The sequence below is a fragment of the Hydra vulgaris genome, chromosome 08 (assembly GCF_038396675.1).
Source record: "Hydra vulgaris chromosome 08, alternate assembly HydraT2T_AEP".
In the NCBI taxonomy this organism is placed as follows: Eukaryota; Metazoa; Cnidaria; class Hydrozoa; order Anthoathecata; family Hydridae; genus Hydra; species Hydra vulgaris.
Genome location: NC_088927.1, coordinates 21,235,001 through 21,250,347, shown reverse-complemented (window position 1 = coordinate 21,250,347; position 15,347 = coordinate 21,235,001). Strand labels below are relative to the sequence as shown.

Below are 15,347 nucleotides of genomic sequence, written 5' to 3'. Positions count from 1 at the left end.
ACAAAACAAATGAACATCATATACTGACCCTGATGATTTAGAATTGACAACTTCAAAATGGAATTTCATATACTTTCCACCCTTATCCCCAGCAAAAAGGAGCCATACCTCTTTGCCAAAACCAACATCCGAGTTAAGGTGGTCACAAACGTAAAGACTGTTAAAAACCTCATTAATATAAATTGTCAAAATCTTAACCATCAGTAGCGATACTAAACAAGGTGCTTCATTCTCAGATGGATAAAGCAACATGGACTATACAGTAACATGTTCTTTACTGACATGCATTGTCCGTATTTCTTGTTCTTCTCTTATCTTAGGCTCAGAGGGGAGAATACTAGCACCAAGATTACACAGAATACGTCTTAGTCTACGGAATTCAGCCGTGGGCATCCTTAATTGGCTCTGCAACTCTATTGCATCAGAAACACTTAACTGAGTAACTAAACCTAACTTATTTGCAACACAACAAAATACTGACTTTTCACAAGACATAAAATCACAAAACAACATACACAAATCACATTCTAAATCTGAACAAGCTAATAATATAAAATTAAGGAATATAAAAGCAGTCTAGCTGCAGCATGCCTACCTAACTTAGAATAAGGTTTACCATGTCCTAACTTAACGTAAGTATATTTTTTCCCAACTATTGGCCTTTGTACTGATATATTTTGTGGATTACTTAATGTAAATCCACATAACAGTTCAGGAGAACCAATGTTGTCATTGTCTAAATAAGAATCAACAACAACTAAATCCTTATCACCGCTTAAAAAATGTTTGCAAATTTGGCAACCATTCTGGTTTATATTACTAATTTTTGCATAATTTTTTTCAAATTTAATTTTTTTAGCAATCTTACATTTTTTGCACGAGCGAATGCAAATTTACGTTGTGCTGTTTTGATTTTTTTTGTGAAATAAGTTGGAACTGCTCCTCCTGTTTTAGCCTAATACCCATAGCCTCTAATTGAGAACTTATTGAGTTACAATGTGTGTTTAAAGTCTTGTTTTTAGAATTCAAGTCCGTAATTTCAGTTTCCAACTTAGTTACCTGCATTTTTAATTTATTTATTTAATCCACATTAGTTTCTTCTTTATAAGTTAATTGGTCAACTAGATTATTTAGTTCCTTATTCCTATTTAAAATTGAAAAACAATCTGCATCTGCAGATTTTCTTTTTTTTGTTTGTGGAGCTTGTGACAGTTGCATTTTAAAAAATGCTTCGTTTTTTGAAGCGTTAAAATTTTTTATAAAATGTTTTTTTAAGCGTTTTAAATTTTGGCACATTTTATTAAAATCCTCAAAACTGGGCAAATCAAAATCAAGTGGCATAATAAAGCTCATAAAACTAAATAATGCTTTTAAATCAAAGACTGAAATTAAAATTACGTGGTTACGTCATTTTATCAATGCTAACTAATCGCCTAACTAATACAAAGTTACACTCTACTTCCCGACAATCTTCCCATTCGATGTATAGTTTTAATAATTTCCTTTCAACAGAATACATAATGCTAAATAAATCTTGTAATAAAAATATAATACAATGCAAATAAAATAATATTTATTGACAAATAGATGAACAAGATATAATAGGATTAAACTTATCTGATGTTAGCTGATTACCCTCAAGAGAAAAAAACCGCCTAACTTTGTTTATTTTATGGTTCAAAATTTGTCTCGCTAAAAAAGTTGTTTTCATAATATTCATGATATTCTTGTTTGGGTCGTAAGGTATTAAGGTCACGTGATTGTTTAAAAAAATGTAAACAAAAATTTACGCATAAAACAATAAAAATTTGTTGCTAAATGAGCCAGGTTTGATACCATTTTTTTTATCATAGCAGGAGGTGCATAAAATAATTTTTTGATTTTCATTTTTATAAAGAATTGAATTTTCAATAATTTGGTGCATATTACAAAAACAATTTGATTTACATTGAAAAGTGATAAAATTAAAAACAGAAATGCATTAAAAACTAACTTTTCTTACAAAAATGAGCAATATGCACTAAAAATCAGACAGAATAGACATTTATTGATAAGTGCTCCAAATTTCAACTATCAAACATGTAGCTATGTCAGAATGTCTTAGTTAGCCCAAGACAGGTTTTCCGTAAAAATCGTAAAAAACAGAAAAGTGATCCCTAATCTTTAGCAATATTTTAACAATATCTTATTTTAGTCCGTTTAATGGAAATATTTATTTAACAAGGAAGGATAGTTCTTTTATATTTTTTTAATTTGAAGATGAAAGAATTTATAGAAAAAAAATACTATTATTTTAAAGTTTGTGAATTTTTATACTTTTTACGCGGAAATACTTTTTTTTTTTTAAAACACAAAAATTCTTGTGACGTCAAGCTCGCTTTTATATTGAGTGAAACAGCCGTGGTTTACAAGTAAGTAAAAATACAGTGTTTTAAAACTATTTACAAAAATTTATAATTTAAAAAACATTAATAAAACAAAGTTTTTGGAAATATAAAAGAATAAACAAGATTCAGTTGAAAACAAGATTCAGTTGAAAAAGTTAAACATTCTCTAGCAAGTTTTTCAATGTGAGCTTTTCACCTTCGCAATTTTTAGAATATTAAAATAGGCTTACGGTTGCACGATGACTAGGCCTTCAGTATAGATCGCCTTGGCAATGACAAATAATGGAACAACTTTTTTGACACTTTATAAAATACTTTCAATAAAGTGTCAGAATGCAATGTCAAACTTAAATTTTTATATTTATAAAATAGTTTTAATTTTACTTTCATAAAAATAAGGCTTAAAAAAAAATATTTTTATTTAAAAAAAAAAAATAAAAAGTTAAATTGAAAATAAAATTATTTTTACAAACAGCATTTTTATGTTTTTTAAAAGCAAAGAAAGTTTAAATGGGAAGCTTGGATCCGGAAAAGTGTGGTGGATACAATGCGCATTTTTTACATAAACTTTTAGACGAATATGAATGCCCTGTGTGTTTAATGGCTCTTCGTGAGCCTGTTCTAACATTGTGTGGTCATCGACTTTGTTTTTCATGCTCAGAAGAAATTAAAAAAAGGTATTGAAATGAGTTAAAAATTACGTAATGTAATATGCATATATATATATATATATATATATATATATATATATATATATATATATATATATATATATATATATTTATATATATATATATTTAGGGGTGCACCGATGCCTACTTTTGGCCGATGCCGATAGGTACAGGCCGATGCCGATGCATCGGCATCGGCCCTGAAACTGGATATATGATGGAAATATACACCTGAATGGAAATGCCACATTCCATTCATGTGACGATGGAAGCAACATTTTGAAATTGTTATTGTTGAAGTTTATTTTCCATTTATTTTTTTATTGTTCTCTTGACAATTAGAGCAATTACTTCAATTGAAAAGCTCGTTTTATAAATATTTACTTTCGTCATTTTGTTCGAATTAGAACGATTTTGTTTTTTATAAAGAATGAATGGAAGATTTTAATGACGTTACTTCTAATAATTGGCAAGTTTTTAGCAAATGTTTTTACGAAGTTAAAATATAAAACAATACATTTTAAATGTGCATTTCTTGATTTTAAACTTCTTTGTAGAGTTTTGGATCCACAAGTTATATAATTAATGTACTAAATAATAAGAAAACTCTAAAAAAGTAGAGAACCCTGTTAAAAGCACTCAAAAATTTTTAGTTTAGTGGTTGCATATATGCCTATATAATAACTTATTATTAATAAGTTAGACTTATACATTGTATTTATGTTTATGGCGTAATTCTATGTTTGGATATAATATAGAAACACAGAATCAAAAATAAAACTTCGAAAATTTTTAAAACAATCGGCATCGGCCGATGGTTAGAAGGCCGAAGGCCGATGCCGATGCATCGGCTAAATGGTCGATGCATCGGCAGGCCGATGTCGATGCCGATACATCGGTGCACCCCTAATATATATACATATATAAAAGAGAGAGAGGGAGAGAGAGAGAAAAAGAAAGAGAGAGAGTGAGAGTAAGGCAATTTGTTACAATGCATTTAACACACCTTTTACGTCGTTGACGTAATACTTGATACCGAGTTAATGAGTAGCTATATTATTTATATGACATTATTATTTATATAACAAAAGTAATTATAAAATACAAAACTTATTCTTTTTTAGAAACAATGGAGTTTTTATTTGCCCATTAGACAAAATCATTTTGAATTCTGAGAAGGTAACTTTATTTTTAAAATATAATAATTAAGTCTATTTAAATAAAAACTATATATTTTTTTTAATGAAAAAATGCTTCTTAAGAAAAATTGATAAAAAAATTTTTTTTATAGATCTTTCCTGATAAATTTACTGAAAAAGCTATTCTGCAATTAAAAGTTAAATGTGATAACTTTTTAAAAAGTTGTCAATGGACCGGAGAACTAAAAACAATTAATGTATGTTTTTCTAATTTTGATGTAAAATACTTAACCCTAGGTTTTTTCAAGCATATAAACTTTTCAGCAAAATTTTTCATTATTTTTTACTATTTTGAAAGTAAGTTATAAAACATAAATTAATAGTTTAATTAATAAACTAGCGAAGACCGTGATTTTCTGATTCAACAAAGTATGCTATTTGAGTCACTAAGAAAAGTACATCGATGCATTAATAAATTTAAAGGGCTGGGGTGTAATGCAAGAAGCAAACTTGAGTAAAGTATGACACTACTTTGAAGTCTGCTTTGTCAGGTTTTAAAAAAAGCTTGAGCAATTGCGTGAACTAAACTTGAAAATTTCAATATCGAGCTTGAAAAAGTCAAGTGTATTATATTAAATATATTATTACTGATACACTACTGTCGGAAAAATTGTGGATACTACGAAAAATTATGTTTCTCATTACTTCGTGCCAAAATAAACTCAACCAAAACAATCACGTTTACTTAATTGTATTATTACTGTATATTGCGTTCAATATTGTGTGCATTGATTAATGAAATCCTTAGATCAGTAACCATTTTTACAAAATTCAAGGGTGTCCACAATTTTTCCGACAGTAATGTATAAAAAAGTTGCTGATTTTAAATATTTAAATGGGTTAAGTTGACCACCCTCCAAACATGTGTGCGATACAACCCAGTCATACCTCATTAACAAATACTAGTTTTAAAACCAGTGAATTAAAATATTTAAAGAATTTTTTTTAATAAAAATTTATTTTTAATCAATAAAAAGTTTTAAGTTTACATTAAAGATATATTAATATAGGAATCACATATGATAATACGTTGCTCTTTTGGTGGTAAGAAACAATCTTTCACTTCCAGCCAATCGCTTTGGCATATATTAATAGATACTTTGCGTATGCCGAATTTTCACAAAAATAATATTTTATAGTATTTAAAATCACATAGCTTCTTTATTTTAAGGTGTTCATTAAGTGTCCGGAGTTACCGGTCATCCTGGGCTACCCGACTGACATCCCAGCGGGCATTTGTTTTTAAAAGTTACATTCTAAATGCATTTTAAATGTCTTTTAAACGTTTTTCTACACACACTACCTTAAAGAACGTTTAAAAGACGTTTAAAAAACGTTTAAAAGACACTTAGAACGTAACTTTTAAAAACAAATGCCCGTAGGGCTATTAGTACTTCATTACATATGCTATGCGGTAGTTAGTACTTCATTATATATGCTATATCTGCAAAGCATATATGTTGGACAAAAGATTGTTAATATTTATTTATCTTAATAAAAATATTTTTATTTAAAAATGATAGTTCAAACCCAACAAGGTTGCTAGCAACCTTGTTGGGTTTAAACTTATATTTTTAAAATTATGTTGGGAGTTAACAGATAATAAAAAGGCAGAAAAATAGCAAGAAAGTGATTGACAGAAGACATAAAAAATGGAAGCTATAAAGCAAAGATGAAGATGAAATATATTTTTAAAGCACGGATGTTCAAGAAAAAAAACTAAATGAATAGAAGTTTTTGAAGCGTAAAGGAACACTTACAGTAAATGAGTCTAATATATTTAAATGACAAGTTACGCAAGATTGTGTTTTGATTGATTAAACAAGTAATAATAGCTTGCAAGATTAGCAAACAGCACTTTTTTAAAAAAAGAAAAAAAAGAGATTTAGTCTTTTAACAATTAATCAGAGACTCATGCTTAGCAGTTTGAGCAGGTTTTAGCAGTTTGAGTAGGTTCAACAATATTTATAATGCGTCTTTAGACTTTGGCTGTCAAGAAAACAACATAAATAAACGAAATAGGTTAAATGTGGCAACATTATTCTATACAAGAATAACTAAGATATATCTAGATGTCGAGAACAGAATCAGTTGAAAGAAAAACGATTAAAAGTAGTTTAATTTTATCTAATGCGCGACACAACCTTTAAGAGGCGTAGAAAGAATTTTTTGGTGTTCGAGATAGGGAACTTCCAGACATGGAGCAAACTCCAAACATTTATATGTTTATACTTATGTCAAGTAATAAGGGTTTGCAAAAAATTGCAATGATTAGAGGCTGGGAACAAAAAAGCCCCAAAATTTTTACCTACCCTGCCCCAAACGTGAGAGCAACAAGTAGATGAAGTATTTTTTGTACTATTCTTAACTAGACTTATATTCATCGATAAATTTTAAGTCATAGTTCATAGTATTATCTATTAGCCTTTAAAAATTATTACTATATAAAATTTGCAACTCCCTCAAATTGAGGAAGGTTTAAACTTTATATGGTCATAATTTTTGAACGCTAAAATATTTTAAAATGAAATCTAAAATTTATCGATGAATATAAGTCTAGTTAAGAATAGTACAAAAAATACTTTATCTACTTGTTGCTCTCACGCTTGGGGCAGGGGAGGCGAAGATTTTGGGGCTTTTTTGTTCCCAGCCTCCAATCACCGCAATCTTTTGCAAACTCTCATTATTTGACATAAGTATAAACATATAAATGTTTGGAGTTTGCTCCATGTCTGGAAGTTATCTCAAACACCAAAAAATTCTTTCTACGCCTCTGCAACTTTTCTGTTATCAAGTTAACTGTAAAACGGTTAACAAGTTTACTGTAAAATGAGAGGATCAAAACTTGTATAGTTGATCACAAAGTAAGATGTTAGACTCAAGATCACTTTTTAGAAGTTTGTTAATTAAATATTTTTAAACTTTTCTAATAATAGCGTTAAAAATGAAAATAGAAACCAATGAGAAAACAATAAAAAAAAGAGGAGAAACCAATTTATTTAAAAAACTAGTAAAAAGAAAAAAGTATATATCTTTTAATCAATATTGGAACCAAGTCTACACTAATGCAGAAAAACTTAGTCCCTTGTTGATCAACATGAAATGTTTTCACAATAAACCATTAAATCAAGGAGATGCATTTTGCACTTTTTATATTAAAGTGCTTTTTGCTGTTGGCTTGGTTTGCTTCTGCCATCTGCGTAGTCTTTGATACGTCTGTAGCCTTTTTTTATTTTGTTTTTCATTAATCGCTCAAACTTTCTACATTGTTTTGGCTTCAGTTAAAATTTCTCTTTTATTTCTTACTTATAATTTCTTATTGGTTTGTTGATATGTTGACCCGAGGCATTAATTTGTTGCAGAAATATTTTCATTGAAAATTCTAACCCAATTTTAATTGGAATGCGTGTTTTGTTATAATATTTAACTAAAAAAATTTGACATTGGTGTCGAAGAAATTGATGACGGCTGTGCAGTTCAGCTCTAGTGGTAAATCTTAAATATTTTGTGATTTTAAATTCGGATAGGTCGATATTAGATTTATTAAAAGGAAATAACCTTGTATTTTTGAACGCAAAAAAACAGGGTTAATTTCGTCTGGTAAAGCACTTGTCACTTTTGCATAAAAACTTTGATTAAACTTGGAAAATTAGCTTTATTAATATTATTGCGTTTGATGATTCGTAATACATTTTTAATACGGTTTTACAAGTACGATTAACGTCATAATATATTCCAATATTCAATGGCTGTAAAATATGAGATAAAATGACAGGTAGGCAGACCATTCGGACGTTGTTTTCTTAAAAATTTTTAATAAATTTTAATGACACATAAGTGTTGTGAATGCAATACAAGAATGTTTTATCTACCAATCCCTTTAACTGCCGGTATAAACAGCCGTTCCGACCACTCAATAAATTGCAATTTTACCATCCATCCTATGACTGATTTTAAATCATAAACTAAGTATTAATTTATGATTTAAAATCATTTTTATATCATAAATTAATACTTAATTTATGATTTAAAATCATTTTTATATCATAAATTTATACTTAATTTAAAAGTTTAAAATATCTGACAAACTGTGTACAGCACCAGTGTCTTTGTCAGTATTACTGCTTTTGATATCAGTACGAATGCCAATTACCTAATCTTTATAACCATAATACTTCAATAGGATGTAAACATGTTGGGCCTGATCAACTTTCTTTAAAGATAGGCTTTGAATTACGCCTAGTAAGTACAGACAGGTGTGATATGACACAATATTGAACCGCTTGGTGGGTATTGAAGTAGAATTATTTATTTTTTTCTCACTCAATGATAAATTAATTTTTTCTGAGAACTTAGACCTAAAATAAGTTTGATTTGTTTACACTTTTTTTTTTGACTTGTAAATTATTTTCACTAGTCTTATTCAATTTAACTAATATTCTCTCAGGCCTTCATTATTAAATTATAGGGGTTTTAAAAAATCATCATCTAGGTTTTTAAATTGTAACCTCTTAAACAATGTGATTTTGATGTCGATCCAACTTAGATTCAGAGTGACTTGTTTCCTGTTCTTTATCATCATTTTTTTACCTGTTGTCAGAAGTTTTTATTATAAATTACTTGCTTTAACAAAAATTAAATAAGAAAAAAAAAATTAACAAAGAAAAAAAAAGTTTTTTTTTAATGTGAATAAATTGTGTTTTATTAAGCACACTACCCTAGTAGTAAGCAATATTGGCGCTATATTGGCTCAATATCTGCATCAATATTGGCACATTATTGAAAACAATTTTGGCAACATATGTTGCTGTTAGTAGTAGAAACATTCGCGAAAATATTCTTGATTATTAAGGTGGTACACCAGGAAAAAAACGGAAACTGTGAAATAATATTTAAAAATTTTTTGTTTGCTGAAAATTTGTTTTAACAAATCCATAATGGCGGAAAAAAGAACAAAAAAGGCTGTATTTTAAAATAAGATATCTTGATCTAGTCAAAAGTTAATGGATTAAAAATTAAAACAATAATAATGATAAAACAACTTATTATATAGAGATTGACGCATGCGTTTTGAAAATTTTTCAAAGTTACTCTTTTTATCTCAAATTTAATAAAAAAGTTAAAATTTTTAAATTCCTTCCATAGATTTATAGCAATAACTTTTTATTTAAATAAATATAAGAAAAACCCATGGGTTAACGGGAGCATCAATAGAAAATATTTCCTGAAACAATAGTAAACATTTCCTGAAAATTTCAGTTCATTAAACTAAATTTTACTCAAGTTAATATGTTTTGAATTTAACAAAACGTTAAAAAAACTAAAATGCAAAAAAAGTAAGAAACAAAAAGTGCAGATGATTTTGAAGTATTAAAACTGCTAAAAACCACCAGCTACATAAAATTCTTTTTCCTTACTCTGTTCAGCATCATGGAATACTAATTTTTTTGATCTTAAACATTTCCTCCTTTTTTTCTTTTCAGTATTTGATTTTAAATTCATGCGTTTAACACGAGCAATATTTGCTAAAACTGATTTTTTACAAGTTATTGAACCGATCAAGCCATAATACTTTAGTACATTTAAAATACCATTTGCTCCATCATTATCATGGATCACTGCTGAATGAAGACCCATTTCAAGAAAATTTTTCCCTACAAAACTTTTTTTAGGTACTCGAGACCATATCACAGAGTTTAATGCTTCATTTCCGTTCTGAGTTTCACCATGCAGGCACTTCTTGAGTAATTAATCAGCTTGTAGGTCTTGAATAATAGGAAGAATCAAAGTCCTGATCCATGGAGGAATTGACAGAGATGTATAAATATTTTTTTTGCTAGTATTCCAGTACTTACACGATGTTGTAGTTGTATTTCTGGGGAAAAATTGGTGTCGATAATCGTTATCAGGAAAGCTAGTATAGTGAAAGAGCATTGCATAAACAGCTTTTTTCATTTGGTACAAATTCCCTTTATTGGCTCAAATTGCCATTCGATAAAAATATTGCATGGAATTTATAAGTTTCTCTGTGAACTTTCCTTTACCCGAAATAGGGGTTTTTGTCCCTTTGTATTTCTTTACCAAATTACGTAATTGCGTGCTCAATCTTTTTTGGACGTGACCAACACATTCCAGTTTTTTTGGTATCACTTTATATTCATGATAAGGATCAGCAAATAAAACATCGTTAAAAGATGATGTATCTTCATTACCAAGATATTCTGTATAAATTAAATTATTTTTTTGTACAGATTGTTCAAAAATATTTACCGCACCAATAGATTCCATTGCTCCAGAAGATTTATGATGGTTAATGGAACAATCATGTCCTACATTCCAGGAATTAAACTTTGGTGAATGTTTTCTCTTTTCCTACATTTCACACCCTTTACAGTATTTTGAAAGGACCTCCACGTCAATCCACTAACCACCTGATAAAGCAGTACCAACTCCATTCATTGATGCATGCCCACGTTTTTGCCATGAACCATCAATTGAGACACGTATTTTTGATGGTTCAGTAGTAACTTTACCATTTTGAAACTCACTAGCAGCTTGTTTCATACTTTCATTTGCAGCTTCTTTGTAAGCTGTCATAACATCTTGGTTAACTATTTGAAACCCATTTAAAGTCAAGCATTTAAGTTCATGCACATAGAAAAAGATTTCATAGAACTAAATCCACAACCAATTTTTCGAAAGCCATTAACTGCACGCATATTTACTTCAAAAGTTTTTTTCTGACTTTTCTCTGTTTTGGTTTTAGATGAAATTCTTGGTGAAGTGTGAGTAAATTTTGACAAGTCAAAAGCTGAGCAGTGCATGTTAAGTAAATTGAGAAAAACCCATTCTGTTACTTACTTTATCCTCAATAAATAGAGAAGAATGACAACACTGGCAGTTTTTGAAATCAAATTCTTTAATATAAAAACATTCTATAAAATGAAATAATTATTAATTTGTTCATCATGACTACATACATCACTATTGGCAATAACTAGTTTCTTGGCACTGGAGCTAGATGGAGCAACTGATGAAGATAGAGAAGTTAAAGGCTGAACAGTAAAATAATTTTTATTTTGATGGAATCCATTCCGTTTTCTTTTTATTTTTCTAAATAAATTTTTTTTACTTGACATTTATACAACAAACAAAGCAACGAAATAAGTAAGTAAAATAACTGTTTATTTTAACAACCAAAATATTTGTTTTAGCTTCTTCTGTATAATAAATATGGTTTGTGACTTCTATCGAAGTGCTTTTGCTTGATGACTTTATGCTGTCATCTGACATTTATTAATAAGAAAACAAGTCCATAATCACTTCCAAAACAAGTAAAAAACTTGTTGCTATGAAATTGCTAGGGAACTTTATATGATAATGGGGATCAACTAGAGAAAAATTAAGCTATATATTAGCACAAGTAAGTGTAAATTTCTTCAAAAAAGTCAACTTAATAGATGAATCTTTCGTAATATTAAAAAAAATCAAAAAAATTTATTTTTGACTATTTTTTCCTGGTGTACCACCTTAATGCATCAATTGGTGCATTATTACGTTAACATTGTTTTTTATTATTTTTACTTCACAATGTTCTTCTAATTACTGACAAGCGATAAAAACAAACTTTTAAATATATATAATTTATTAGACAAAACAAGAATCAATTATTAAAATCAGTGTCAATATGTTAATTGTCAATACATTGTCTATCTGGATCAATCGTTGGCACCTTTGAGATACGATTTTTATAAACTCCATTCCTGTCTGCAGCTTGAGCAAGAAAACAGCTCTTTCGATCTCTGATTTCTTTATCTGTACATTTATTAAACTTCTGTTGTACAGCAGCTGTAAAGCAAAAATATTTTACTCGATATTACCTAACACACTATATTTTGTATTTTTCTTTAGCTATTCAGAATCTAAAATAACTAAAACTAATATATACACTAACTTTACCCAAGTAGTTAACAATATTGGCGCAATATTGGCGCGGTACTATTTACAATAATGGCGCAATATTGTAAACATTATGGCGCCAATATTGCAATGTAAATATTTTGCCAATATTGGCCAATACTGGCAATACAATATTGTACCGCCAATATTGACCAATATTGGCAAAATATTCACATTGCAATATTGGCGCCATAATGTTTACAATATTACGCCATTATTGTAAATATGGCGTAATATTATCGCGCCAATATTGGGGATATAATACTGGGCAATATTCGCGTAATATAGTTGCCAATATTGTAAATTATTTAAGGCAATAATGAGTATTTTCGGTTATTAAATTTTATTATTAAAAATTAATAAAAAACAATATCATCTTGAAAAATTTTTAAGAATTAAAATTTATAACAGTTTTTTTGTTTAATTGATAATATAGTACCAGGTTGCATTTTTCTTTTGAGTTAAACAGGTTATAGCGTGCCCTAGCAGCAAGCAACATTGGCGCAATCTTGGTACAATATTGATGTCAATATTGGCTAAATATTGTAAACAATATTGCACCAATATAAAATGTCCACATTTTGATATATATAGCCAATATTGATTTACAATATTGGCTATATATAAACTACAATATAACACCAACATATATATATTTTCATAATCATCTGATAAAAGCATTAAGTTTACAGCAAGTCATTTTAGAATGGATACAGTAATTGCATATTAGATATCTATACATGTATTTATATACATATAAACAAGCAGGCTTATACGACTACAGGCTACAGACTACAGGAGCATCGTTAAGAAAGTTAAGATTCGGCCGTTAAGATTCGGCCCATAAATTTATTAGAAATACTTAGCAGATAAATATAACTTATTGCAATGACAACATTTGTCGAAATTTCATATACATTTTTACTTGTGGGTTTATAAAAACTTAAAAAGGCTTACTTGACCAAGTAAAACAAAAGACCAAGTAAAAAAAAAAATACTTGACCAAGTAAAACAAAAGGTTACGCAACTAAGATTTTAAATTACTGATTTAATAAGGTTTAAAATCTAAGGAATTCTATAAAAAGATTTTTAAGAGTAATTACTTCAGTTAAAAATCAAATAAATATTTTTACCATTAATGGCGCAAAATTGTATATCTTGTCCGATATTGGACAAGATACTCAATATTGCACGATTACTGCACCAATATATCTTGCTACTAGGGTAGGAGACGATTATAATCATAGAACGCTTTGAGAAAGAAAAAAAAAAAAATTTAAATCATTAAATTTATTTGAAGTTATATGAAACAGATACAAATGAAAAAAAAATAAAAAGTGCTCCAAAACCAAAATATAACAAAATAATACCAAGGCTATATAAATACAGACGCAAAAAATATGTATATATATATAAACTACTGCATTAAACTCTCACTATCAGATAGCGGACATAATGGATATTCATTGAGTATAACAAACATACTCTTTTAGCCAACAGATGTATTACGATTGTTAGTTAATAAGCCGTTGTTATTTGTAATCATCTCCATCCAATTCAAGAAAGTTCATTTAAAATAAATAAAAAAAACAAATGTAATATAATTGATTATAATAAAAGTTTAATGGTTCCTCACAAGTGCATAACTTAGACGGGTTTCCATGGTGTGATATTCTTGTTAAAATATGATATTATGGAAGAGTAAAAGCAATCGGTTAGAAATAGATGCAACTCCATAGGTCAATCTGTATTTAAAATCAGGACTGATTTTTTCAATAAAATTTATATAAAGTATTAAAGTTAAAGTCTCCAAGGATAAATATAGTTTTGATTTCTTTAGACAGATTTATTAGTTAAGGATTGATATAGAATGCATTCAAGTCATCCAACGACATGGTTGGATGCCTGTATACACAGCCAATGATGTTATTAGATTTTTTTGTGTTTACTATTTCAACAAAAATGGATTCTAGTTCGTTTGCTTTATATGTAATCAAATCAATTTTTGTTTTATTTGCAAATTTTTTATTGATATACAATAGTGCACCTACAACATGAGATTCAGTTGGCATTTGTTCATACGAAAACCCGATTAACTGTCAATGTTACTCTTATATTAGGTAGCATAGACAGTAGTATGTTTTATGCTGTAAATGTTAAAGTTATATCATGAGGGGTAAAATTATCATTGGAATTTTGATAAAATAAAATAGAGAAAACATTTTTAATATATATTAGCACTAACCTACGTTTTTGTTTTAAAAAAAACAGCAATAAAAAATTGTAAAACTGCGATAAAAATGTTAAGTTATATTATTTTGTGAAAGATATTAATTACTCGTTGTAGTTAAGGCAATTTTTAAATATTATACCGCCTGTATGATATTTTGTTGACTTCGACATATTTCCGTTAAAAGATTAGGTCTGCCAATTATGAAAAGACAAAAAAAGTCAAAATGATAAATTTTGCAGTATCATAATATATAAATATAAAATCATCTTAAAATCACAATCGCTTGTCCAAATTTGAATAAGATTTTAAATAAATCCGTTTTTTCGGTAAAATGAACATAATAGTTTAACAATACGATCAAATATTGTATTTTGACAACTATATATAGTAAATATACGTCAGAACTGATTAGAACTAGGATCTATAATGGCTTAAGGCACTTTTTCAAAAGATTTTTACTAAGTTCATGTTAACGCCGATGAGCAAAAGTTATCTAGACTCCAAAAATTTGTTTTTTAGATTCACTATAAGGGGTAGTAAATATGTTTTGAAAATTATATAAAAAAAGAAAAGTTTCTTTGAATATTAAGAAAACCTGACGCAAAAAAAATTATAACATCTATAGCTCTTGTTTGGACATAATACACTGAAAAGAATCATGCTAATTCCAAATAAAAAAATTCAAATAATTTGTAAATTGCTTTAACTACACCAAGTAAGTATGCGAATCTTGGCCAATATTAGCCCATCTGAACTATACCAGAGCAATGTAGCGCCAGTATTGCTTGCTATTAAGGAACCTCTGCTTTTTAGGTTTCTTTAAGTTCCTCTCTCCTGACCTCTACTGATATAATGCTCATATTGCACCGAAGCTAAGAAGCCAATTCATTTAGATTTC

The 15,347-nt window shown here is 28.4% G+C and overlaps 1 protein-coding gene across 1 annotated transcript in view; it reads left to right on the top strand.

Annotated features, from left to right (window-relative positions):
- The first annotated feature begins 2,850 nt into the window (after positions 1 to 2,850).
- LOC136083678 (TNF receptor-associated factor 6-A-like) overlaps positions 2,851 to 15,347 on the top strand; it is a 98,067-nt gene continuing 85,570 nt past the window's right edge. The window contains exons 1-3 of the mRNA XM_065803238.1: positions 2,851 to 3,064; positions 4,183 to 4,237; positions 4,350 to 4,454. Coding sequence (XP_065659310.1) covers positions 2,898 to 3,064; positions 4,183 to 4,237; positions 4,350 to 4,454 — 327 coding nt within the window. The 5' untranslated portion in view covers positions 2,851 to 2,897. The remainder of the gene's footprint in view (positions 3,065 to 4,182; positions 4,238 to 4,349; positions 4,455 to 15,347) is intronic.